Source organism: Myxocyprinus asiaticus, chromosome 12 (assembly GCF_019703515.2).
Source record: "Myxocyprinus asiaticus isolate MX2 ecotype Aquarium Trade chromosome 12, UBuf_Myxa_2, whole genome shotgun sequence".
Taxonomy (NCBI): domain Eukaryota; kingdom Metazoa; phylum Chordata; class Actinopteri; order Cypriniformes; family Catostomidae; genus Myxocyprinus; species Myxocyprinus asiaticus.
In genome coordinates this window covers 43,156,049-43,180,904 of record NC_059355.1, presented here as the reverse complement: position 1 = coordinate 43,180,904, position 24,856 = coordinate 43,156,049, and the positions used below count along the sequence as shown (strand labels likewise).

At 39.1% G+C, this 24,856-nt stretch overlaps 2 protein-coding genes across 2 annotated transcripts in view; both read left to right on the top strand.

The window, feature by feature from the left end:
• Positions 1-618: 618 nt before the first annotated feature.
• On the top strand, positions 619-2,299 carry LOC127449514 (membrane-associated guanylate kinase, WW and PDZ domain-containing protein 3-like). Its single transcript, XM_051713002.1, has 3 exons — positions 619-1,012; positions 1,220-1,653; positions 1,982-2,299. Exons 2-3 carry the CDS (start codon positions 1,344-1,346, stop codon positions 2,035-2,037), a joined length of 366 nt encoding a protein of 121 aa, XP_051568962.1. The 5' UTR covers positions 619-1,012; positions 1,220-1,343; the 3' UTR covers positions 2,038-2,299.
• Positions 2,300-6,137: 3,838 nt separating this feature from the next.
• The window catches only part of LOC127449513 (membrane-associated guanylate kinase, WW and PDZ domain-containing protein 3-like), a 171,379-nt gene continuing 152,660 nt past the window's right edge, over positions 6,138-24,856 (top strand). Inside the window, exon 1 of the mRNA XM_051713001.1 lies at positions 6,138-7,153. Coding sequence (XP_051568961.1) covers positions 6,844-7,153 — 310 coding nt within the window. The 5' untranslated portion in view covers positions 6,138-6,843. The remainder of the gene's footprint in view (positions 7,154-24,856) is intronic.

Below are 24,856 nucleotides of genomic sequence, written 5' to 3'. Positions count from 1 at the left end.
AAGATTTATAGTAAAAAAGGACTAAAATATTGAACTGTTTCTCACCCAGACTTATCATATCACTTCCGAAGAAGTGGATTTAACTACTAAAGTCGAATGGATTACTTTTATGATGCCTTTATGTGCTTTTGGAGCTTCAAATCTTAGGCACCCATTCACTTGCATTGTGAGGACATACAGAGCTTAAATATTCTTCTTAAAATCGTTTGTGTTCAGCAGAAGAAAGTCACAGATCTGGGATGGCATGAAGGTGAGTAAATGATGAGAGAATTTTCAGTTTTGGGTGAACTATAATTTTAAGGCTGTTTTATTGTTGCCGTGGCGTGCAGCATAGCAATTTGGCATTAATGTAGAATTCAACAGTCACAGGTGCGTGGATTTTTACAACGGCTCAAATTTGCAAATCCAATCGGAATTTAGAGCAGGAACTATCCCCTTTTTAACAGGTTCCTTTGGGTCTCAATCTACCAGATGAGCTGATTGCTCACTCTATATAACCTTATTGCTGCCGTCCAGTAATGGACCGCGTTGGATGCTCTTGTGTGTGTGCGTAAAACACACACACCATTTGACATACAAGCTGAGAGCAACAGTAGCAGCCGCCGCGTATTACACAATCACAGCGACCATTTGAGGCTTCACGGGGCGATAGAAACACCATAAAAAGAATGTCGACAGTTTCATTTTCTAGCAGGTTATTTGTCAAGGGTTCATAAAGGTGAGTTGAGCTGACCATTCAGTCACAGCCAGGAATGAAGACGCGTCACACACGTCCAAACACGGACTGAGCATCACGTTTCGAAGAGCGGCGAGGATACTGAGCTTCGGTCGTTGGACGGTCCATACAAGAACCGAATCTAATTCTGTGGCTTTAAATAGTGAAACAGTTATACTAGACAAACTGTGTTGTTTTTTTATCGCGCTGTAGTGACAGACGTGTATCTTAAGTGCGAGTATGTGACAGTCTGCTGCGCGTGATGTGCATGCGAACAAACCTGGATGAACTTAATAGGTAAACACAGTTTTACATTACTGTTCCTGTCGTAGATGTGTTATTTATGCCTGTTAATAATTTGCATAATGTAGCCATAACAGCAGCTTCACGTTACGTGGAGATAATAACGTTTTGAAATACGCAAAAATAAGGCAATCTAAATGTTGTCTTGAACTAATAATGCTTGCACAGAAATTTGATATGGACGCATATATCTTTCTAAAGAGATGGGCTGGATGCAGTTAAACATGTTGTCATCTCCATCTCCACGTCCGGTGAAGTGAACAACACACCGGAAAGCAAGGCTTAAACGTGCTCAATTGATTCTGCACTGAAGCTTAATGGATAAATGATGTCTAAAACTTTGAAGAGGAAGAAACACTGGTCAACTAAAGTGCAGGAGTGCGCCGTGTCGTGGGGAAGCGTCGGGGAGTTCGGTGATGTTGTGGAGATCCTCGGAGGCGCCGAGCACGGGGAGTTCCCGTTTCTTGGTCAGATGAACTTGGACGTGCTGGTGTGTCACGTCGGGAGACTACCGTACTACGGGGATGTATTATTGGAGGTGAACGGAACACCTGTCAGCGGGCTGACGAACCGAGACACGCACGCGGTGATCCGCCACTTTCGAGAGCCGATTCGCATTAAGACCGTCAAACCAGGTATGCTGAGAAAACGTTGTTGTTGTTGTTGTATTGTTTTGTTTTTTTGCTCGTTCATTTTACTTTTCTAAGACTTCAGTTCCACCAACATAACGCTGTTGTTGCCAAATAATTTTGTTGTCATGGAGATAGTTTTGAGAAGTGAACCTGCAACACACCGGAGTGCGCGTGACAGCGCGCGCATCTTGCTCGGAGTGCACCTGTATAAACAGGTGCTTTAATTGATGTGTAAATTTAGAGGAAATGTTCACCCCAATATAACAATTTTGTCATCATATAATCACCCTCATGAGGTTTCAAACCCCATATGATTTTCTTTCTTCCGCAGAACACAAAAGAAAATGTTTTGAAGAATGTTCACGCTGCTCTTTATCCACACAATGAAAGTGGATGGGAATGGAGGTGTCAAGCTCCAAAAAGGACAAAAATTAAAAGTATTCCAAATGACTCATGTACGATGTTCAAAGTCTTCTGAAGCCAAATGATAACTTTGTGTGAGGAACAGACTGGAAATGGATGATTTTCACAAAACCTTTCAAGAAAATGTCCTGGTCCTATTTTACCCCAAAAATCTAAAGAAACTCAAGTAATAAATAATATTGAAATTAAGTCTGAAGCCTATTTTTTAGGGCTATATAAACTCAGCAAAAAAAAAAAAAAAACATCCCTTTTTCAGGACACTGTATTTTAAAGATAATTTAGTAAAAATGCAAATAACTTTACAGATCTTTATTGTAAAGAGTTTAAACAATATTTTCCATGCTTGTTCAATGAACCATAAACAATTAATGAACATGCACCTGTGGAACGGTCGTTAAGACACTAACAGCTTACAGATGGTAGGCAATTAAGGTCACAATTATAAAAACTTAGGACACTAAAGAGACCTTTCTACTGACTCTGAAAAACACCACAAAAAAAAGATGCCCAGGGTCTCTGCTCATCTGCGTGAACGTGCCTTAGGCATCCTGCATGGAGGCATGAGGACTGCAGATGTGGCCAGGGCAATAAATTGCAATGTCCGTACTGCGAGACGCCTAAGACAGCGCTGCAGGGAGACATGAAGGACAGCTGATCGTCCTTGTAGTGGCAGACTACATGTAACAACACCCGCACATAATCGGTACATCCGAATATTACACCTGCGGACAGGTACAGGATGGCAACAACAACTGCCCGAGTTACACCAGGAATGCACAATCCCTCCAAAAGTGCTCAGACTGTCCGCAATAGGCTCAGAAAGGCTGGACTGAGGGCTTGTAGGCCTGTTGTAAGGCAGGTCCTTACCAGACATCACCAGCAACAACGTCACCTATGGGCACAAACCCACCTTCGCTGGACCAGACAGGACTGGCAAAAAGTGCTCTTCACTGACGAGTCATGGTTTTGTCTCACCAGGGGTGATGGTTGGACTCGCGTTTATCGTCGAAGGAATGAGCATTACACCGAGGCCTGTACTCTGGAGCGGGATCTATTTGGAGGTGGAGGGTCCGTCATGGTCTGGGGCGGTGTGTCACAGCATCATCGGACTGAGCTTGTTGTCAATGCAGGCAATCTCAATGCTGTGCGTTACAGGGAAGACATCCTCCTCCCTCATGTGGTACCCTTCCTGCAGGCTCATCCTGACATGACCCTCCAGCAAGACAATGCCACCAGCCATACTGCTCGATCTGTGCGTGATTTCCTGCAAGACAGGAATGTCAGTGTTCTGCCATGGCCAGCGAAGAGCCCGGATCTCAATCCCATTGAGCACGCCTGGGACCTGCTGGAGTGGAGGGTGAGGGCTAGGGCCGTTCCCCCCAGAAATGTCCGGGAACTTGCAAGTGCCTTGGTGGAAGAGTGGGGTAACATCTCACAGCAAGAACTGGCAAATCTGGTGCAGTCCATGAGGAGGAGATGCACTGCAGTACTTAGTGCAGCTGGTGGCCACACCAGATACTGACTGTTACTTTTGACCCCCCCCCCTTTGTTCAGGGACACATTATTCTATTTCTGTTAGTCACATGTTTGTGAAATTTGTTCAGTTTATGTCTTAGTGGCTGACTCTTTTTATGTTCATACAAATATGTACACATGTTAAGTTTGCTGAAAATAAAAGCAGTTGAAAGTGAGAGGACATTTCTTTTTTTGCTGAGTTTATATAATATATATATATATATATATATATATATATATATATATATATATGTACACACACATACATTGTGACATTATTTTCATGATTGTTATGCACATTTTACCCCAAATTCTCATTACCCTAATGCTAAAAATATTGTCATTATGATATTACCATTACCACAATGTGAAAAAACGATATAGTATTTCAATTAAGTTTTTAGCTTAAACATCATAGTAGTACTAGCTCCCTTGGCGATGCCGTTCATTTTAGCAGATTTTAATAAAAAATTATTGTAGAACAATTTTTTTTTTTTTTTTTAACTGTAATACATTATGAGAATCATTATTGAAAATAATTGGAATAGTAAAGTAAAATGTCTGGACACGTTACGGTAATCAGAATTAGGGAGTAAAATGGGTTTGCGTGTCTTAAAAATAATGGCAAAATGTAAAAACAAATCTTAAGGTCATCTTCAGATGTCAGTGCTATTATTACACTTTATTATATTCAGGTATCTAGCAATAAGAATGTCAACAGATAAATTATTTAACTGAGATTATGCTGTTTAATAGTGGTGGAGTTTTTGGGGATTCACACCATGAGTCGTGTCTTTTGAATCCGTTCACCAAAAAGATTCATTCAGTCACCATTTCTGCAAATTACTTTGCGTCAATAGGTGGCGACAAATCAGCGTCTTTTGTGAGTTGTGAATGAGTCACTGAATCATTGGTTTAACTGATTCTAAAAAAACTGAATCGCTCATGACCATAACAATGGAAGTGAACAGAACGATTGGTTTACTTAAAAGATTAGTCAAAAAACAGATTAATTCAAGAAAACAACTCTAAAAGTGAAAAAGATTGGATCATGCTAAATAATGAACCACGTCAACAGTGTTTTGCATGTTCTTAATTGCTAGCAAATGACTAATAAGACACACCAAACACCCACAATTCTAAATCGGTTGACTTCTGACATAAAGTCAGAGTTGACAAACAAAACAATGAGCCACATTTTCCATACTTCAAAATCAAGTACCGCTCACGTTTATTGACAATGGATGACAATTACTACTAGTTGTGTCCAGTGTTTAACCACGGATTGGCACGATGTGTTCTCAGAAATATGCTCTCACCCCGGCCCTAGGGTGGTTGCCCAGCCTCCCCTCCCTGTAGTTACACCCCTGGCACAGATGATGATCTGCGAGTCGAGAAAATCTGGACTGCGTGGACTGGATTATGACGAAATTTACGTCACGCATACTGTGTGCAGAGCATACTGTGTGCTCATCCAATCAGAATTTAGAGTTGGAACCATACAATTTTTAATTGGTTCAAAAATCTTCCACGGAGTAGTTTATTAGCCTTACTCAAAGGAATAGTTCACCCCAAAGCAAAAATTCTCTCATCATTTTCTCACCATCCCAGATGTAGTACAAAGATTTTTAGAAGAATATTTCAGCTCTGTAGGTCCTGACAATGCAAGTGAATGGGTACCAACATTTTGAAGCTCCAAAAGCACATAAAGGCAGCATAAAAGTATGTATCCATATGACTCCAGTGGTTAAATCTATGTCTTCAGAAGTGATATTATAGGTGTGGGTGAGAAACAGATCAATATTTAAATCCTTTTTCACTACAAATTCTCCTGCTTGCCCATTAGGTGGCAATATGCACAATGAATGCGAATCGCCAAAATCAAAAGAAGAAGAATATGGAAGTGAAAGTGAAGATTTATAGTAAAAAAGGACTAAAATATTGAACTGTTTCTCACCCAGACTTATCATATCACTTCCGAAGAAGTGGATTTAACTACTAAAGTCGAATGGATTACTTTTATGATGCCTTTATGTGCTTTTGGAGCTTCAAATCTTAGGCACCCATTCACTTGCATTGTGAGGACATACAGAGCTTAAATATTCTTCTTAAAATCGTTTGTGTTCAGCAGAAGAAAGTCACAGATCTGGGATGGCATGAAGGTGAGTAAATGATGAGAGAATTTTCAGTTTTGGGTGAACTATAATTTTAAGGCTGTTTTATTGTTGCCGTGGCGTGCAGCATAGCAATTTGGCATTAATGTAGAATTCAACAGTCACAGGTGCGTGGATTTTTACAACGGCTCAAATTTGCAAATCCAATCGGAATTTAGAGCAGGAACTATCCCCTTTTTAACAGGTTCCTTTGGGTCTCAATCTACCAGATGAGCTGATTGCTCACTCTATATAACCTTATTGCTGCCGTCCAGTAATGGACCGCGTTGGATGCTCTTGTGTGTGTGCGTAAAACACACACACCATTTGACATACAAGCTGAGAGCAACAGTAGCAGCCGCCGCGTATTACACAATCACAGCGACCATTTGAGGCTTCACGGGGCGATAGAAACACCATAAAAAGAATGTCGACAGTTTCATTTTCTAGCAGGTTATTTGTCAAGGGTTCATAAAGGTGAGTTGAGCTGACCATTCAGTCACAGCCAGGAATGAAGACGCGTCACACACGTCCAAACACGGACTGAGCATCACGTTTCGAAGAGCGGCGAGGATACTGAGCTTCGGTCGTTGGACGGTCCATACAAGAACCGAATCTAATTCTGTGGCTTTAAATAGTGAAACAGTTATACTAGACAAACTGTGTTGTTTTTTTATCGCGCTGTAGTGACAGACGTGTATCTTAAGTGCGAGTATGTGACAGTCTGCTGCGCGTGATGTGCATGCGAACAAACCTGGATGAACTTAATAGGTAAACACAGTTTTACATTACTGTTCCTGTCGTAGATGTGTTATTTATGCCTGTTAATAATTTGCATAATGTAGCCATAACAGCAGCTTCACGTTACGTGGAGATAATAACGTTTTGAAATACGCAAAAATAAGGCAATCTAAATGTTGTCTTGAACTAATAATGCTTGCACAGAAATTTGATATGGACGCATATATCTTTCTAAAGAGATGGGCTGGATGCAGTTAAACATGTTGTCATCTCCATCTCCACGTCCGGTGAAGTGAACAACACACCGGAAAGCAAGGCTTAAACGTGCTCAATTGATTCTGCACTGAAGCTTAATGGATAAATGATGTCTAAAACTTTGAAGAGGAAGAAACACTGGTCAACTAAAGTGCAGGAGTGCGCCGTGTCGTGGGGAAGCGTCGGGGAGTTCGGTGATGTTGTGGAGATCCTCGGAGGCGCCGAGCACGGGGAGTTCCCGTTTCTTGGTCAGATGAACTTGGACGTGCTGGTGTGTCACGTCGGGAGACTACCGTACTACGGGGATGTATTATTGGAGGTGAACGGAACACCTGTCAGCGGGCTGACGAACCGAGACACGCACGCGGTGATCCGCCACTTTCGAGAGCCGATTCGCATTAAGACCGTCAAACCAGGTATGCTGAGAAAACGTTGTTGTTGTTGTTGTATTGTTTTGTTTTTTTGCTCGTTCATTTTACTTTTCTAAGACTTCAGTTCCACCAACATAACGCTGTTGTTGCCAAATAATTTTGTTGTCATGGAGATAGTTTTGAGAAGTGAACCTGCAACACACCGGAGTGCGCGTGACAGCGCGCGCATCTTGCTCGGAGTGCACCTGTATAAACAGGTGCTTTAATTGATGTGTAAATTTAGAGGAAATGTTCACCCCAATATAACAATTTTGTCATCATATAATCACCCTCATGAGGTTTCAAACCCCATATGATTTTCTTTCTTCCGCAGAACACAAAAGAAAATGTTTTGAAGAATGTTCACGCTGCTCTTTATCCACACAATGAAAGTGGATGGGAATGGAGGTGTCAAGCTCCAAAAAGGACAAAAATTAAAAGTATTCCAAATGACTCATGTACGATGTTCAAAGTCTTCTGAAGCCAAATGATAACTTTGTGTGAGGAACAGACTGGAAATGGATGATTTTCACAAAACCTTTCAAGAAAATGTCCTGGTCCTATTTTACCCCAAAAATCTAAAGAAACTCAAGTAATAAATAATATTGAAATTAAGTCTGAAGCCTATTTTTTAGGGCTATATAAACTCAGCAAAAAAAAAAAAAAAAAAACATCCCTTTTTCAGGACACTGTATTTTAAAGATAATTTAGTAAAAATGCAAATAACTTTACAGATCTTTATTGTAAAGAGTTTAAACAATATTTTCCATGCTTGTTCAATGAACCATAAACAATTAATGAACATGCACCTGTGGAACGGTCGTTAAGACACTAACAGCTTACAGATGGTAGGCAATTAAGGTCACAATTATAAAAACTTAGGACACTAAAGAGACCTTTCTACTGACTCTGAAAAACACCACAAAAAAAAGATGCCCAGGGTCTCTGCTCATCTGCGTGAACGTGCCTTAGGCATCCTGCATGGAGGCATGAGGACTGCAGATGTGGCCAGGGCAATAAATTGCAATGTCCGTACTGTGAGACGCCTAAGACAGCGCTGCAGGGAGACATGAAGGACAGCTGATCGTCCTTGTAGTGGCAGACTACATGTAACAACACCTGCACATAATCGGTACATCCGAATATTACACCTGCGGACAGGTACAGGATGGCAACAACAACTGCCCGAGTTACACCAGGAATGCACAATCCCTCCAAAAGTGCTCAGACTGTCCGCAATAGGCTCAGAAAGGCTGGACTGAGGGCTTGTAGGCCTGTTGTAAGGCAGGTCCTTACCAGACATCACCAGCAACAACGTCACCTATGGGCACAAACCCACCTTCGCTGGACCAGACAGGACTGGCAAAAAGTGCTCTTCACTGACGAGTCATGGTTTTGTCTCACCAGGGGTGATGGTTGGACTCGCGTTTATCGTCGAAGGAATGAGCATTACACCGAGGCCTGTACTCTGGAGCGGGATCGATTTGGAGGTGGAGGGTCCGTCATGGTCTGGGGCGGTGTGTCACAGCATCATCGGACTGAGCTTGTTGTCAATGCAGGCAATCTCAATGCTGTGCGTTACAGGGAAGACATCCTCCTCCCTCATGTGGTACCCTTCCTGCAGGCTCATCCTGACATGACCCTCCAGCAAGACAATGCCACCAGCCATACTGCTCGATCTGTGCGTGATTTCCTGCAAGACAGGAATGTCAGTGTTCTGCCATGGCCAGCGAAGAGCCCGGATCTCAATCCCATTGAGCACGCCTGGGACCTGCTGGAGTGGAGGGTGAGGGCTAGGGCCGTTCCCCCCAGAAATGTCCGGGAACTTGCAAGTGCCTTGGTGGAAGAGTGGGGTAACATCTCACAGCAAGAACTGGCAAATCTGGTGCAGTCCATGAGGAGGAGATGCACTGCAGTACTTAATGCAGCTGGTGGCCACACCAGATACTGACTGTTACTTTTGACCCCCCCCCCTTTGTTCAGGGACACATTATTCTATTTCTGTTAGTCACATGTTTGTGAAATTTGTTCAGTTTATGTCTTAGTGGCTGACTCTTTTTATGTTCATACAAATATGTACACATGTTAAGTTTGCTGAAAATAAAAGCAGTTGAAAGTGAGAGGACATTTCTTTTTTTGCTGAGTTTATATAATATATATATATATATATATGTACACACACATACATTGTGACATTATTTTCATGATTGTTATGCACATTTTACCCCAAATTCTCATTACCCTAATGCTAAAAATATTGTCATTATGATATTACCATTACCACAATGTGAAAAAACGATATAGTATTTCAATTAAGTTTTTAGCTTAAACATCATAGTAGTACTAGCTCCCTTGGCGATGCCGTTCATTTTAGCAGATTTTAATAAAAAATTATTGTAGAACAATTTTTTTTTTTTTTTTTTTAACTGTAATACATTATGAGAATCATTATTGAAAATAATTGGAATAGTAAAGTAAAATGTCTGGACACGTTACGGTAATCAGAATTAGGGAGTAAAATGGGTTTGCGTGTCTTAAAAATAATGGCAAAATGTAAAAACAAATCTTAAGGTCCCAAATGTAAGCTTAATCTTTTTATGGAAAAAACACAATTTCATATATACATCACTATATCCCTATATGTGAACTTGCCGTATGAAAATGTGTCGAGCCCAGTTTGACATCAGTGATTGGTTCTGGCATGTGTTGTAAGTACTAATTATAATGCTCCAAGTTTGAATATGCAAAGCACAAATAAGATCTGAGAGCTACGGCCGAGGCCAAGATTTTCAGCAAATAACGACCTTGGTCTTTCAGTCACACAAAGCTATTGTATGGTTCTAGAAGACTTGGAATCAACAGTCCTTGTCACCATTCACTTTTCTTTAATGAGGGGAAAGAACAGTATGAACATTCTTCAAAATATCTCCTTCCATGTTCCATGCCCAAATGAAAATGATCTGACTTGGAACAACATGTTGGTGGGTAAATTTGGCAGAATTGTCAGTTTTGGTGACCTATTCCTTTAAGATTCTGTTAAAATACTTTATAAATCACCCCAAGAACATGCACAATCACTTTGCCATATGGCATTCAGAAGATTCTATGTTCTCTCCCCTGCTGTGGTTTCACCACATGCCCTCTCCGTGACTTAGCTGTGCTTAAAGGGCCATGATGTCAAAATGCTCAGGCTTTTCATCAGGGCAGTAAATACTCTGCACACATATGAATGCATGAGCACCATTTTTAAGGACACTGACTGCACCATTGGGATGTATATTGACCACAGCGAGGGAATCACCTTTCTGTAGGACAGTACTGTCACTATAGAAAAGTAATTGTACCATGCTGGTATGAGGATGGAAATGGGGAGGAGAAAGTTGTTACCATGGATACCGTATTTCTTAGCATTACTGATGGGCCGAAGGAGTGTGTTCTTAGCAGGAGGAGGGGTAGAGACACAATATGTCAGAGTTGTTATGGAGATAGGCGAATGTTATTAGCATGTAGATGTGAGAGTTGTTGCCATGGAGAGAGGGCACAGGAGGATAGCATTAACTGGATGGTTGATTGTTGAATAAATGAGCAGTATCTGGGATTGTGCGAACACTTACATTTGTAGCAGCTGAGACCCAAGCCTGAAGACATGTGCAAGTTTACGTGTTGATTTTGCGGTTACGTAGAGTGTGCGTGGGGGATTTACAGGCACGTGATGAGAATCATAAGGAATGCAACGATTGTTGTTCTGATATCCGATTCCACTTAACGATTAACTTTTTTAATGATTGTTCTTTTGAGTAGGGATGGGATTCAAAAGGAATTTAACAAGGACTTCGTAAGGAATTCGGTTCCTTAACAGTTCCATTAATTAATGTGAGGAAGAACAATTTTAAGTCTTAGTAGATTTACTGCCCTCAGCAGTCTGTTACCAAATTATGAGATAATTTCATAGTTTAACAGAACAGAGTCTTGCAAATGGTGTTTACACAAATGTTTAAATAAAGTTATATTATTTTTTATAAAACACCATTAATTTCAACAAAACTCATAATGTGTATCTTTAACTACACACACTGTCATTTTAACAACCATCCAGTAATTGCTCTGAATTTTTTGGTTCATTTCATGTTGGATATGTCGATACGAATGACTTGCGGTTCAGTAAGTTTTTGATTCACTAAAAGAACGGTGCTGATAAAAATAATTTGTATTGTATGAAGTGCTGTTTTCCTTGGTGTAGATTCAAAAGAACTGACTGATAAGAGTAATTCGTTTGGGAATCAGGATTCAGTGGTCATGCTGAATGTTTAAGTAAGTCAAGAACTGATCTTGACCGATTCAGTCTTTTTGACCAGTTCATTAAAAGCATGACAAGCAATATAAGCTTCAACAAACCTACCAGAATACATATCCAAGCATTATAGCAGGTAAACAACTTCGCCAAACGGATAACAGATAAACATCCATCTGGACTGCAATGATGCTGTCCTGAACTGTGTGATTGTTACTGAGCTGAGCTGAACAGCATAGTTCGTTTCTCCATCAGGAACATGAGACAGCCGGCTCTTCTTTCCTGTGTGTGCAGACATGACTTGATGCATGGATGAACGTCGTAAGCTAGTGATTTTGAGCCAAATCGAACCTGACAGCTCATAGTACAAATCATTTTTATAGGCTTACCATAGTGAATCGTGGTAAGGTAAGGACATTGTTTTGAACACTGATTGTTTATGTACTCAATCAATAATGGCAATTTGTTCATTTTTAACCAAAAAAATCTTACATAGTGCAGCTTTAAACTTGTTCATGATATAATGCATTGAGCACTGCTGCAGTTTCGTTTCGAGAAATCAAGTGTAGCATCAGTTCAGGCAGGTCACGTGACGCTCAGCTGATCACAACATCTACCAATACAATTGAGACGCTTATCAGAGCAGTCCTATTTAAGTCCTCCATTTATTCATTGCCTTAGCTGCCTTTCCATTGCATGGATGCAAGCTGCACTTAACACCCTCTTCCATACTCAGCTCCAACTCTTGTAGGACAACTTTGCTTTTTAGTTTTCTCTACGCACATCTGTCTTGTGTTCTGTGACCGAAGACTACAATTGTTTGCCAGTTTGGAATTCCTATCTTAAATGTGTTATTACGCCTTGTTCTTGATTCATCAACGTAATATTTTATGTTCTTTTAAGTTTCCATTTAATCTATTATGCAATGAAGGATTGTTCCACGTTGCATTGTCACAATGTTTAAAAAATGGAACAAATGTATAATTCTGCTTGATCTGTCCTATTACCCCTTGGGGACTTTTATTCACAGCACTTCCTGCTCTGTCCATGCATAGATGGGCAGAGAGTTTGCCTAGAACAGAACCATACCGCCAACACCAACAGATTGCTTTAATTGTCTATTAAAAGTCACGGAAGTGGTCCTGACTGAACTGATTAATTATCAAATTAGAATGATGTGCCAGAAATTGTCGCCATTCTGTGTGAGTTTCATTCATACATTGATAGATTGTTCATTTTGTTAATAATATGATGCAGTGAGTACTGCTGCAGGTTATATAAAACACTCTACCTGCAGACTGTTCATTTTAAGAGGCAAGAGAACTGATTCGTAGTCAAATTAGAATGATATCTTAGTTTTACCGGCAGTACATTGTTTTTTGAAGATATGGCCAGACGTGCAGTCCACCATTAACGTTAACGACAAAGGACACAACTAACGACTGGCTTGTGACGTAAGTTGCTGGAGGTGTGAACGTGGCTAAACTCTTTTATCCCACACTCTTTTCCCATTTGAACAAAAAATTTTCCCTTTTGAAAAACTCATTTACCAAAAAAGGTTTTGTTACTTTACTGGAACCATTGTTGTGGTGTGTGCGTATGATGGTTTGTAGGCGGCTTGTGCGTGTAAGCATGTGTGTCTCCTAGGTCCATATAGAAATCCAAGTGTGTGAATAATAGATGGAGTGAGTGAAATGCCTCTACATACAAACAGAATAAAGATGAGCTAATAACAGGAAATTATGTCACAGTTATTGCCACAGGCTCAAACACAGTAGTGCTTCCTTCCCCAGCTGTTTCATCTCTACCTAGACTACCTTTGCTTTTTTATAGTGGAGTTTGGATTGAGTGTCTCTTTGTATCATTGGAGAATATGTTTATGTGTGGGTGGTGGTGGGATGTTTTTTCACAGTACAACTGAACATCACTTCCTCATCTTCATGTTGTTCCAAACCCTTATGACTTTCTTCCATGGAACACACAAAAAGATGTAAGGCAGAATGTCAGCCTCAGTCACCACTCACTTGCATTGTTTGGAAAAGACGCAGTGAACATGAATAGTGACTGAGGCTAACATTCTGCCTAACATCTAATTTTGTGTTCCACAGAAGAAAGTCTGTTGTCAAATTGCATGTCAAGTATGGCTTTGAAATAAAACTTTCCAATTGGAAAATGAAGTGATAGACAATCGCGATTGATGTTTTATTATTTTTAAACGGGGCCTACCTTTGTTCTTAGCCTTAGGTTACTTCTGTTGGACTACCGTGTGTATACTGTAAGTCACTTTGGAGGAACACTATTTGCTAAATGACAAGTAACTAACCATAAAATGTTTGTTAATTTAAGTCAAAGCACAGATGGCATTTCTTTCAAAGTGTTATAGTTCCATCTCTCTTGGAGGGGAGCACTGACTGCAAGCCCAGCAACAGTTTTAGCCCTTTGATATGGAAATCAACCATGGGCTTTAATTCCAAAGTTAATATAATAAGAAACTGCAAGGCTTTGTCCAAATAGTAATGCTTTGATTAGAACATATGAAAGGTTAATTCAGCCTTTTATCTAGGCCAAATTAAGTATATTCATGTATAGAATATCACCTCCTAAGGGCCTTACATGCATATAAGGACATATTAAAACGATGGAGGCCTGGCAGGTCTGTGGCTTATAATTGTAGCAATAACAGTGTTGACTGTTTAAATAGATAGCATGCCAGGCCAAAGGAGGGGGTTGTGTCATTTGTGGCTACATTCAAACATTCCCAGTTTTCTGCACAAATATATATATTTTTTTCCATGAGGTTGTTCACATGAAATTTTATATCAGACACCGGTCTGAACAGGTAACATTTATTTGATTTATATTTTATTATATATGCATATATATATTCATTATTAATTAAATTAATGTTAATTGCATTTTTAATTGTATTTGGTCCTATTTTATGAAAATATATACAATATATATATTTTTTATTAACATAGATTTTATTTTTGAATTATTTTTTGTTTGTAATTTAGGTGTATGTTTTATATTATAAATATGAGGTGCTCCATACACTGTCACAGTCTGGCCTGACTGTGCCTCCCCTGATTATCTGTTTGTCTCGTCTGAATGTGTTTCCTGTGTTTAATGTGCCTCTTACACCCTCCATAGGTAACTTATGGGCCGGGCCAATAGGGCCAGTGCCCAGGGGCCCGGCGGGGCTGCAAGGTCTCACGGCCCATCAACTTTGAAAACAAATGTTTATATATGCTTAAATATGTAGGCCCCAGAGTTTATACAAGGCCCCCTCAGCAGAGCCCTGTTTCCATTCAAAATGTTTCAAATGTTTTAAGCGCATTAATAAACCTTGGACTTAAGAAAATATGAATTGTTGTGCATTTCCATCCACTACGTAATGTGCATTATCATGAGGGATGATGGAGCAGCTGAATGACCTCTCCCTGCTTTGTGGACAATTTTATTTGCAAGATTGGAGCAATTATCTCATTTTATTAAATGCATCCACAAGACACTGCAGAATAAGTGTAATATCTAATATAATGGGGCCTGAAATAGCTGCGATGCCCACACACCGCCAGTCTCCGTATACCTGGGAGCGCCCGCTCTCAAAACTGTTCTGGTGGATTGTGAGGACCCACTTTATCGACCAGCTGTGGGATAAATACTTCCGAATGACAAGCGCTACGTTCAAAGAATTGTGTGCCAAGGTCGGACCTTTCTGTGGGCTAGTCACATCAAGCTATCGCACACTCATATCATGCACATATCGTCAAAATACATCACCGTTTTGTGAATAAATCATTTCCATCACCTTAATGCGCATTTTAACTAACGCGAAACTCTAGAAAATCCATCTCCTCCTAGCACATTAAATTTTAAGCGAATTTAGGAAGTTTATTTGCATATCAAGCGTTTCCATTCAGGATTTCTTTTGCACAATTTCAAAATGTGCATAAAAATAGTTGGATGGAAACCCACAGTTTGAGGGCCCCCAGGTCTCTTATAGGACCCTTTTGCCTTCCTGTTTCTAATAAATGTTTTTGAGCAACTCTTTAACCTTATAACGCTGCACTTTTCATATTTGCTACATGACTTTTTAAAGCCTCTACATCATCATCATGATGTGTATGAGATGTCTACTGTGTCCTGGTGAAAGTTTTCATGCTGTTCTGGAAGTAGAAGACCTTGTTATACAATTTTCCAAAATAGCTACCGTCATGTTTTGATGCACTCATCTTTTTTATGTGAAATCTTTGCTGATTTCTAAGTAAAATTAACAGTAATGATATTTCAAAATTAGTATTTATTGAATTCAAGCAATATTTTGTATGCATAATTTGTAGTATTTACATTGAGTTTACATTATGTATAACAAACGTTAAAATGGTACTGTCTCTTTAAGAAGAGTGCCTGTTCAGCGACGTGTTTGCGGATTCTTTACCACATCCATGATGTGTGTTTGAATTAATCTGACTGTACATAACAGAACAGGTATTAAGAGACTTAAATCAATGAAAATAGATTGCGTAGATCTCAACTTTAAAAGATAATTGGACCGGGGGGGGCCCTAAAAGAAAATTGGCCCCGGGGCCTTTTCTAGTCATAATCCGCCCCTGACGCCCTCTTGTGTCTTGCAGGTGCCACGTTAAGTTTGCCAGCTCCAGTTGCCTTGACAACGCTCGTTATTCCAATCAGACAATCATCCGCAGCACCTGCTTCCCCAATTACCTCTCCATATATCAGCTCCCTTCAACTCTAGTCCTGTGCTGAATTGTTTTGTGTGTTTGTTAGTGTGTTCCATGAGTCTGTCAGCTTGCTATTGAAGCTTCGGTCGGTTCTAGTAATTTACTAGTTCTGTTTTCAGTTTGCCTTTTCAGTTTTTGTTTGTATTTTGTCTTTGGTTAAATAAAGCTCATACTTTGCCTCATCTCTGCAACTGGGTCCTTCTTCCCTTAGACTACCATGACATACACTGAGGTCTAACACTGCCTTTTCGGTTTTGTTGAACTCTATCATTTTCACGGTAAATCAAGTGCGCAATTGGGATGGATGTTGAGTTAGACTGACGTAAAAATTGTATTAATTCAGAACTCGCTGCTAACAATGAAGTCGTATGCAAAAAAATGTTATGGTATTTCACATATGATTGGATTTTGAATTTGAAATTGACTTAATGTCACATTCAGTATGATTTATACTGTTCGCATTGCCATAAATAAAAACATATCTGTGAAGGGAAACGGATTTGGACTACATTAATCTTTGGTGTGAACCTTGGCTTTAATGAGCTTATTGAAGGTTTATTTAAAGGTTTTATTAAATATTCCTCTGGGTGTTCAGTTATTTTGATGAATGACTTTGTCATATCAAAACTTTGTATCAGCAGTAACTTCAGAGGTGTTAACGATGGCACATCCCATTGCGCTGCCTGCGGTTGGCTATATTTCATATCAACAATTTGTAGGCAGGGCGCCAGCTTGCTTATTTACTTGAAGAACAAGTATATGTTGCATAGGGGTATTTTTCCTATATAAACAACTCTATAAAGAATGATAAACCACTAGCAAAGAGACATAATATTTCACCCTCTTGTACAGAATGTCTCTCCAGCCTCTAATTATCATTGCAAGCATAGGACTTTGTGGTATTGTCTAGTGTTTACAGACTATGAAAAAAGTCTGCACATGTCACAAATGCACTAATTAGCTTAATTTAACCACCGGCAGCCTCCTGCAATCAAAAGTACTGGTATAATGAGGAGCATCGAGAGTTTGTCAACTTGCCGTGTGTGTGCTTACGGCAAAGCAAAAAACCTAACAATTAGGAGTCAAGAATTCCCAGTGTATGAAGATCACATAGCGCACACACATTCACTATTAACAAGCATTTCTTTCCTTGCATTTTCAACATTGTTTTCTTTATTCTTTCTTTATTCACCCTCTTTTCACCCTCTCAACACCTTACTTCCTGTTTGGTCCTTTGAAGATGCTTCGAATATTCCATCTTGTTGGCAGGTGCAAGGCAACCAAATGAACTGTCAAGTACAGTAGCTTGTCAAAGGTATGAATTGATTGAAAGCCGAATGCATTCATTACACCATTGATGAAATCATCCAGAACTGTGCTAGGAATCTTACGACAGTCAGACATCTTATCAGGAATAGTTGAATACGCTTGACTCTATGAAATTGGCCAAGTCCTCCTGATAATACAAGGTAAAAACCGATTTGACTTTCTATTATATTTAGTTGAAGTTGCCAGAAGTTCCTATTTGGAGCTTGCTAAGGCAAGCATCTCTATCACCCTTGTTTATACGGTTAGGGGTTTGTTAAAATCCCTTAACTTATGTATAGGGTTGGGAACCAAGAACCGGTTCTTATTTACAATCTGTTAAAAATAATAATAATAATAATCAAAACACCTTTAAAAAAAAATCTGGAACCAAATTATTTTCATGACTTTTGGTCATAGCGCAAAAAATACAGCGCAACCAGTGTATCCAGATTCTCAAATGAATGATTCACATTAGCCGGTTCTTTTGAATCTGCACCACAAAATATACAGCGCTACCTCCAAAGTTTATTGTATAATTTCAGTGAATCAAAAACTTACTGAACCACATTCATTTATTAGACTTTAATCATGTAACAATGTGCAGTTAAATATACACATCATGAGATTTGTTGTGATCATGAATATTTTATGAAAATGAATGAATTTATAAAATATCTTCATTAAAAGTCTGTGTAAAACAATCTTCTGCAAGAAGCTGTTCTACAATACGCAATGATCATCATTCGGTAACAAACTGTTGAAGGCAATAGGCCCTAAATCCAATAACAATTGCATTTTCTCAAAAATTGTCTTTCTCAAAAGTACTTATATAATCATGAATGGAACCAGAATCGATACGAGGAATCGGAGTTGAAACCGGAATCGTTAAATTCCTTATAGGATTCCCATCCCTGCTTATATGTTAAACTTTGGTGCATTACTCATCCTACACCATTTGTGCTTTAGACATTAATTCCTCAGATCAAACGGCTTGTTGAGGAGTAGTGTGCTATTATTTTCCAAACTATCAGATGTATGGTTTTCAACTGGAAATCACATGGACTCGATTTGAAGAAGTGAACCGAGCCATATCTAGGGATCCAAATATGATAGAGACTTGGAGATGGGCTTCAGAACACCCTAGCAACCACACTAAACCCTTGCCCATAAACTAGCACCACCAGCTGTGTTTATGGCACAACAGATTATCTTGTATCACCTACAAATGGCACATGTGGCGGGGTGGCCGTTTGAACGTCCCTGTTGTTAATTACTAGCATTACGATTGATAAAACTGATGCATTGTGTCCACATAAAGCAGTTACATCAGAGAAAACGTTGTTTGTATTCTTCTGTTGGAATACGTGCCAGATTTATGCATGCCATCCCTGGATTTAATATTTGACAATGCTAAGATAGCAGATTTATGGAAGGGGCATGTGTTTCATGGAAGAGGCTGATTTTTTTGGTGGGTGTTACCTTTAACTTTACTAGGGTTTTATACATGAAGATGTTTGTTGAGGGGTGTGACAGTGTTGCAAGTGGCAGGTATGTAGTAGTGAAAGATTAATGAATGAATGTATTTGAATGAAGGACATATTTTGAAAAACAAGTAGGTGTATTAAGGGAAGTGTTATATATGCAGAATTATGAATGAATTTAAGGAGGATACTGCTTTAGAAGAAAATTAATGCACATATTACAACCATGAGAAAAAATGAAGAATAGAGAAAGGGAGGAAATAGAAGATAACATGAATCATGAAGAAGATATGAATGCGGAGCTTGCTAAGAAAATGCAGCTAAGAAATGTAAGTTTCTTTGTGAGTGACAACCGCATTTAAAGGGATGGTTCACCTAAAAATGAAAATTCTGTCGTCATCACCCTCATGTTGTTACAAACCCATATGATTCTGTGAAACACAAAAAAAGGTGTTGGTAGAATGTTCAGTCTCAATTTACATTCATTTCAGTGTATGGAAGAAAAATGCAATGACGGTGAATGGTGACATTCTGCCTAACATCTCCTTTCTGGAAGAACAACGTTTCACACAATAGAAAGTCAATATTAACAATTTTAACTTCCAAGTTTAAATTAATAGATTAAATCCCAGATGGTCTCAGCTGTTCAAAACCACTTTATCATTATTGGCAAATTCAACATTTTAGGTAATTTAGTGACAGACCAAGAATAAATGCAAAAGACTGAGAATCAACACCAAAAATGTCAATACCATAGTCTAAATCAGACCAAACCCTAGAAGCAGAGCAGCACAGAGGTTGCTCTTTGTTGTTGCTAGCACAGAAAAAGGCACAATGCCAGGCAGGTCCCACTGGTATAACATTTCTTTCCCACATGTACGCTACAAGAGCTGAACAACAGTTGGCTGTCTCAACTGTTGGTAATGCTGGCAAGAGCCAAGTTATGATGTGTGTATGTGTGTCTACATAAATACCAATGACATAATGGAGATGAGGGTGATACAGTCCATGTGCACTAACTTATCCTGACAACGCAGAAAATAAAATGTGTGGGGTGACTTAGGTGAAGTGTGTAATGTCTGCACCACTTCCAGCACCAAACAGAATTGCAATTGCAGTTTTCCCAAAGAGTATTGCCACCCCTTCTGCCTTGTCCCCCCATCTTACATTGTTGAGACAAACAAGTAGTCCTGCCCCAAACTCATAGTGCTATAGTGCCCCTTGTGGAAACGGTGAGAATGCATTACGTACATGTGTTGGGTTATGAATTGCGCACTTAATGTGATAGTTCATACAAAAATGAAAATTCTCTCATTATTTACTCACCTGCATGATATCCCAGGTGTGTATGACTTTCTTTCTTCACCAGAACACATTTGAAGAAAAATTGAAAAATATCTTATCAGTAATCACAGACAGTCAGCATAAACGTCATGGATACAACTCCAGCGGTTAAATTAATGTCTTCTAAAGAAATACGATCACCTTCTGGTGAAGAAAAGTAAGTCATACACACCTGGGATATCATGAGGGTGAGGAAATAATGAGAGAATTTTCATTTTTGGGTGAACTATCCCTTTAACACATTTTGGACTGCAAATACGCATTAAATCAAGCTTGCATTGCTAGAAGCATCTGTGTTCACATGCTTTTGTAGAGTATGTTTTGGCCTTATGAAAACCTACCAGGTAGGTATTTTCACAAAATGTTCACACATTTTGAAAGTTTAAGTTGTATTTGCTACTGAAATAAAACTTTTCTCAATGTTGAAATTAAGCCTAGTTCGAATTTTTTGATACTTCAAAATTGTCTTGGTTACATTATTTATTTTATATAATGTGTGGTTTCTAGGATGTTTTTAAAACATTGCTCAGTGACAACCTAAATGCAACCAAAGTACAACATTGTAAAAACCCATAGTGCTTCCTGGGAAACTTCAAAATTGTTTAGGGGATCTTCCGAATGCTTTGCCTATAGCTGTATCTGCACATTTAAAGGGGATAGGAGAAAGTATTTTTACATAAAAATACACACTTTACCTTTAAGGAATAGTATTGTATCACAGAGATACACATAGTTGGGTGTGGGTGGATTCATAACCCTCCCTGACATATGCTTTGCTCGCTTTCTCAGTCAAATGGTCTCCTTTTCAGTCTTTTCCTCATACACACGTACACATACAGCATATCTGGGGATTATGGAGTATTATATAACCCCTGTGCAGATGTCCTCATGGGGAGATTGCTTTCTGCTTGCCTGCAGTAATCCAGAATGGCTGTGTCCCTAAACACGACAGAGACTGATAACGCGGCTGACGTATAAGGGCAGTATAGGTCATAAACACTAAAAGCTGGACATACATGGGTCAAAATGCCATGTCCATGTAGGATTGAAAGATTGACATTAGGATATTATCTACACAGGCTGCATAGTATCTCTCTGTGTGCCTTGCTACATGATTTTTATTTATTAATATTCAAACACACACTTACAGCTACAAACGGATACAGTATACAGTTATGCTCAAAAGTTTGCATATCCTTGGAGAATTGGTAATATATGTACCATTTTTAAAGAAAACATGGGTGAGCAGGCAAAACACATTTCTTTTATTTCTTATGGGATTCATATTCAACTGTAGGTTATAACAGAATGACACAATCATAAAACAAAACATGGCAACAAAGAAAAAAATGAAATGACCCCTGTTCAAAAGTCTGCATACCCTTAGTTCTTAATACTGTGTATTACCCCCTTTAGCATCAATGACAGCATGCAGTCTTTTGTAATAGGTGTCTATGAGGGCCCAAATTCTTGCAGGTGGTATAGCTGCCCATTCGTCTTGGCAAAATGCCTCCAGGTCATGCAAAGTCTTTGGTCGTCTTGCATGAACCGCACGTGTGAGATCTCCCCAGTGTGGCTTGATGATATTAAGGTCAGGAGACTGTGATGGCCACTCCAGAACCTTCACCTTTTTCTGCTGTAACCACTGCAGGATCAACTTGGCCTTGTGCTTAGGGTCATTGTCGTGCTGGAAAGTCCAAGAGCGTCCCATGCGCAGCTTTCGTACAGAAGAATGCAAATTGTCTGCCAGTATTTTCTGATAACATGCTGCATTCATCTTGCCATCAATTTTCACAAGATTCCCCGTGCCTTTAGAGCTCACACCCCCCCAAAACATCAGTGAGCCACCACCATGCTTCACAGTGGGGATGGTATTCTTTTCACTATAGGTCTTGTTGACCCCTCTCCAAACAGCGCTTATGGTTGTGACCATAAAGCTCTATTTTGGTCTCGTCACTCCAAATTACAGTGTGCCAGAAGTTGTGAGGCGTGTCAAGGTGTTGTCGGGCATATTGTAACCTGGCTTTTTTGTGGCATTGGCGCAGTAAAGGCTTCTTTCTGGCAACTCGACCATGCAGCTCATTTTTGTAAGTATCAAGTATTGTCGTATTGTGCTCCTTGAAACAACCACACCATCTTTTTCCAGAGCAGCCTGTATTTCTCCTGAGGTTACCTGTGGGTTTTTCTTTGTATCCCGAACAATTCTTCTGGCAGTTGTGGCTGAAATCTTTCTTGGTCTACCTGACCTTGGCTTGGTATCAAGAGATCCCCGAATTTTCCACTTCTTAATAAGTGACTGAACAGTACTGACTGATATTTTCAAGGCTTTGGATATCTTTTTATATCCTTTTCCATCTTTATAAAGTTCCATTACCTTGTTATGCAGGTCTTTTGACAGTTCTTTTCTGCTCCCCATGGCTCAGTATCTAGCCTGCTCAGTGCATCCACGTGAGAGCTAACAAACTCATTGACTATCTATACACAGACACTAATTGCAATTTAAAAAGCCACAGGTGTGGGAAATTAACCTTTAATTGCCATTTAAACCTGTGTGTGTCACCTTGTGTGTCTGTAACAAGGCCAAACATTCAAGGGTATGTAAACTTTTGATCAGGGCCATTTGGGTGATTTCTGTTATATTATGAAAAAAGAGCCAAACAACTATGTGATAATAAATGGCTTCAAATGATAACTAACCTTAAATAAAAGACAGGTTTGTTTTTTTTGCATGATCAGTCATATTTTCAAAACCAATGCCAAAATTTCACAATTTCTGCCAGGGTATACAAACTTTTGAGCACAACTGTATAACCAAGAGCTTGACTCTTTAACATTCATGCTATGAACAGATGGCATCATATCTCTTTCCTCTTCTTTAATCTGTTTAGTAGCATTACCGTTCTTATATATATATATATATTTTTTAAATGATTAAAGTTATATAAAATTTTATATAAACGTTTTTAAATGTGAAATGTTATAAAATGTTATAGTGGTGCTTGATAAAGGTAAAAGTTTTAAACTTAATTCGTCTCACACTATGTTGAACGGACATGAATGATACATCAAATTGGACCCTTTTAACAGACTGTGATGACTTGTTTCTGATTTATTTAGCAGCGTAAATCTAGCAAACTGTTTTAAATTAGCAGTTTTTTAATTATCTACTGTAAATTTATAACATTATACTTAGTAGAAATTCATTTTAAAAAACAAGTTACCACTGATGTGATGAGGATTCCAATACAGCTGCTGAGAGAGTGACAATAGATTTTCTGTCTTTTCTCTTCTGACTGTCGTAATCCACCACTTGCTATTTATTTTTTTCTTAATTTGGAAAGTTGTGGAAATGTAATAGTGGTGTTATTTTTTTTTATTATTTAAACAAATTTTTTTATGTTGGAGCAAATGGGTAAGCAAAAATTATATATGCCGTGGTCTCCCATTCACTCCCATTCACTGCTATCGAGGTTTTCGCTGAAATCGTTTACTTCTGCGTTTCAAAACCTGGAAGTGTGAAAAGGGTCCATTGTGTGACTTATTTAGGAGAGGTGTGCATTACTTTTCTATGCAAACAGACTTTTTCATTTTTGACGGCGAACTGGTGAAACATTTCCATAGACTTGCATTGAAGGAGGGACCTGAGCAATATCTAGGGGCCCCAGAATATCATACATTTTGACATGGGCCAGTAAAGAACCACCTAGCAACTACCTAGAACTCCCTAGAAACCACACAGCACACAATACACTAGCATAGTGGCGGCGAGTTTTGTTCAGGCAAGCACCACTCACATGTTCTTCAGAAAATGTAAAAATCTACTTTATAAATTTTATTTAGCCTAATTGAAGATGGGTTAATAAATGCATAAAACACTCAAAATTATAAAGTTATAAAGTATGAGTGAGTTTTAGTTTAGATTAGTTAACAGCTAAGTGTTTCTTTTTTTCATACAATTTTATGTTGTTGGGTGTTGCATCATGTGCTGTGGAGTATCTGGAGTTGTCCTCTGAGGCTAACTGAGTTTGTTTAGCTGTGTGTGTGTGTGTGTGTTTTCAGAGACCCTGTCTCCATTTAGACATGGCTGACTGCGGCAAAGATCCACCCCATCAGTTCATATTCAATCAAAACATCCTTAACATCTTTCCATACAACTACAGACCTCAGCAGAAATAGCCCTTATGTTGTGATAAATGATACATCACACTCTTGTTTTATATGGATCTTAATATGTGGACCTTAATATTTAATTTAGGTCATGGAAGACCGGTTTACTCCATCCGTAAACCATTAATGGATGTTTTGTTGATTGTCCAGCATTTTTCTGGGCTACTAATGTTATGTAGCCACTTATACTTTGCATAGCTTTGGGCTAATATTACAGTTCTAAGGTGAAATGCATGGCTTTTAATAGATGAGGACTTCACTCAAAGCTTTTTGGCTGACTGTGGCCCTGTGTTTACACCTGGTATTTATTGTGCGTTCATTTCAAATTCAGATGTGGGATATTTCCTCTTTATATCTCCAGCTATATAGT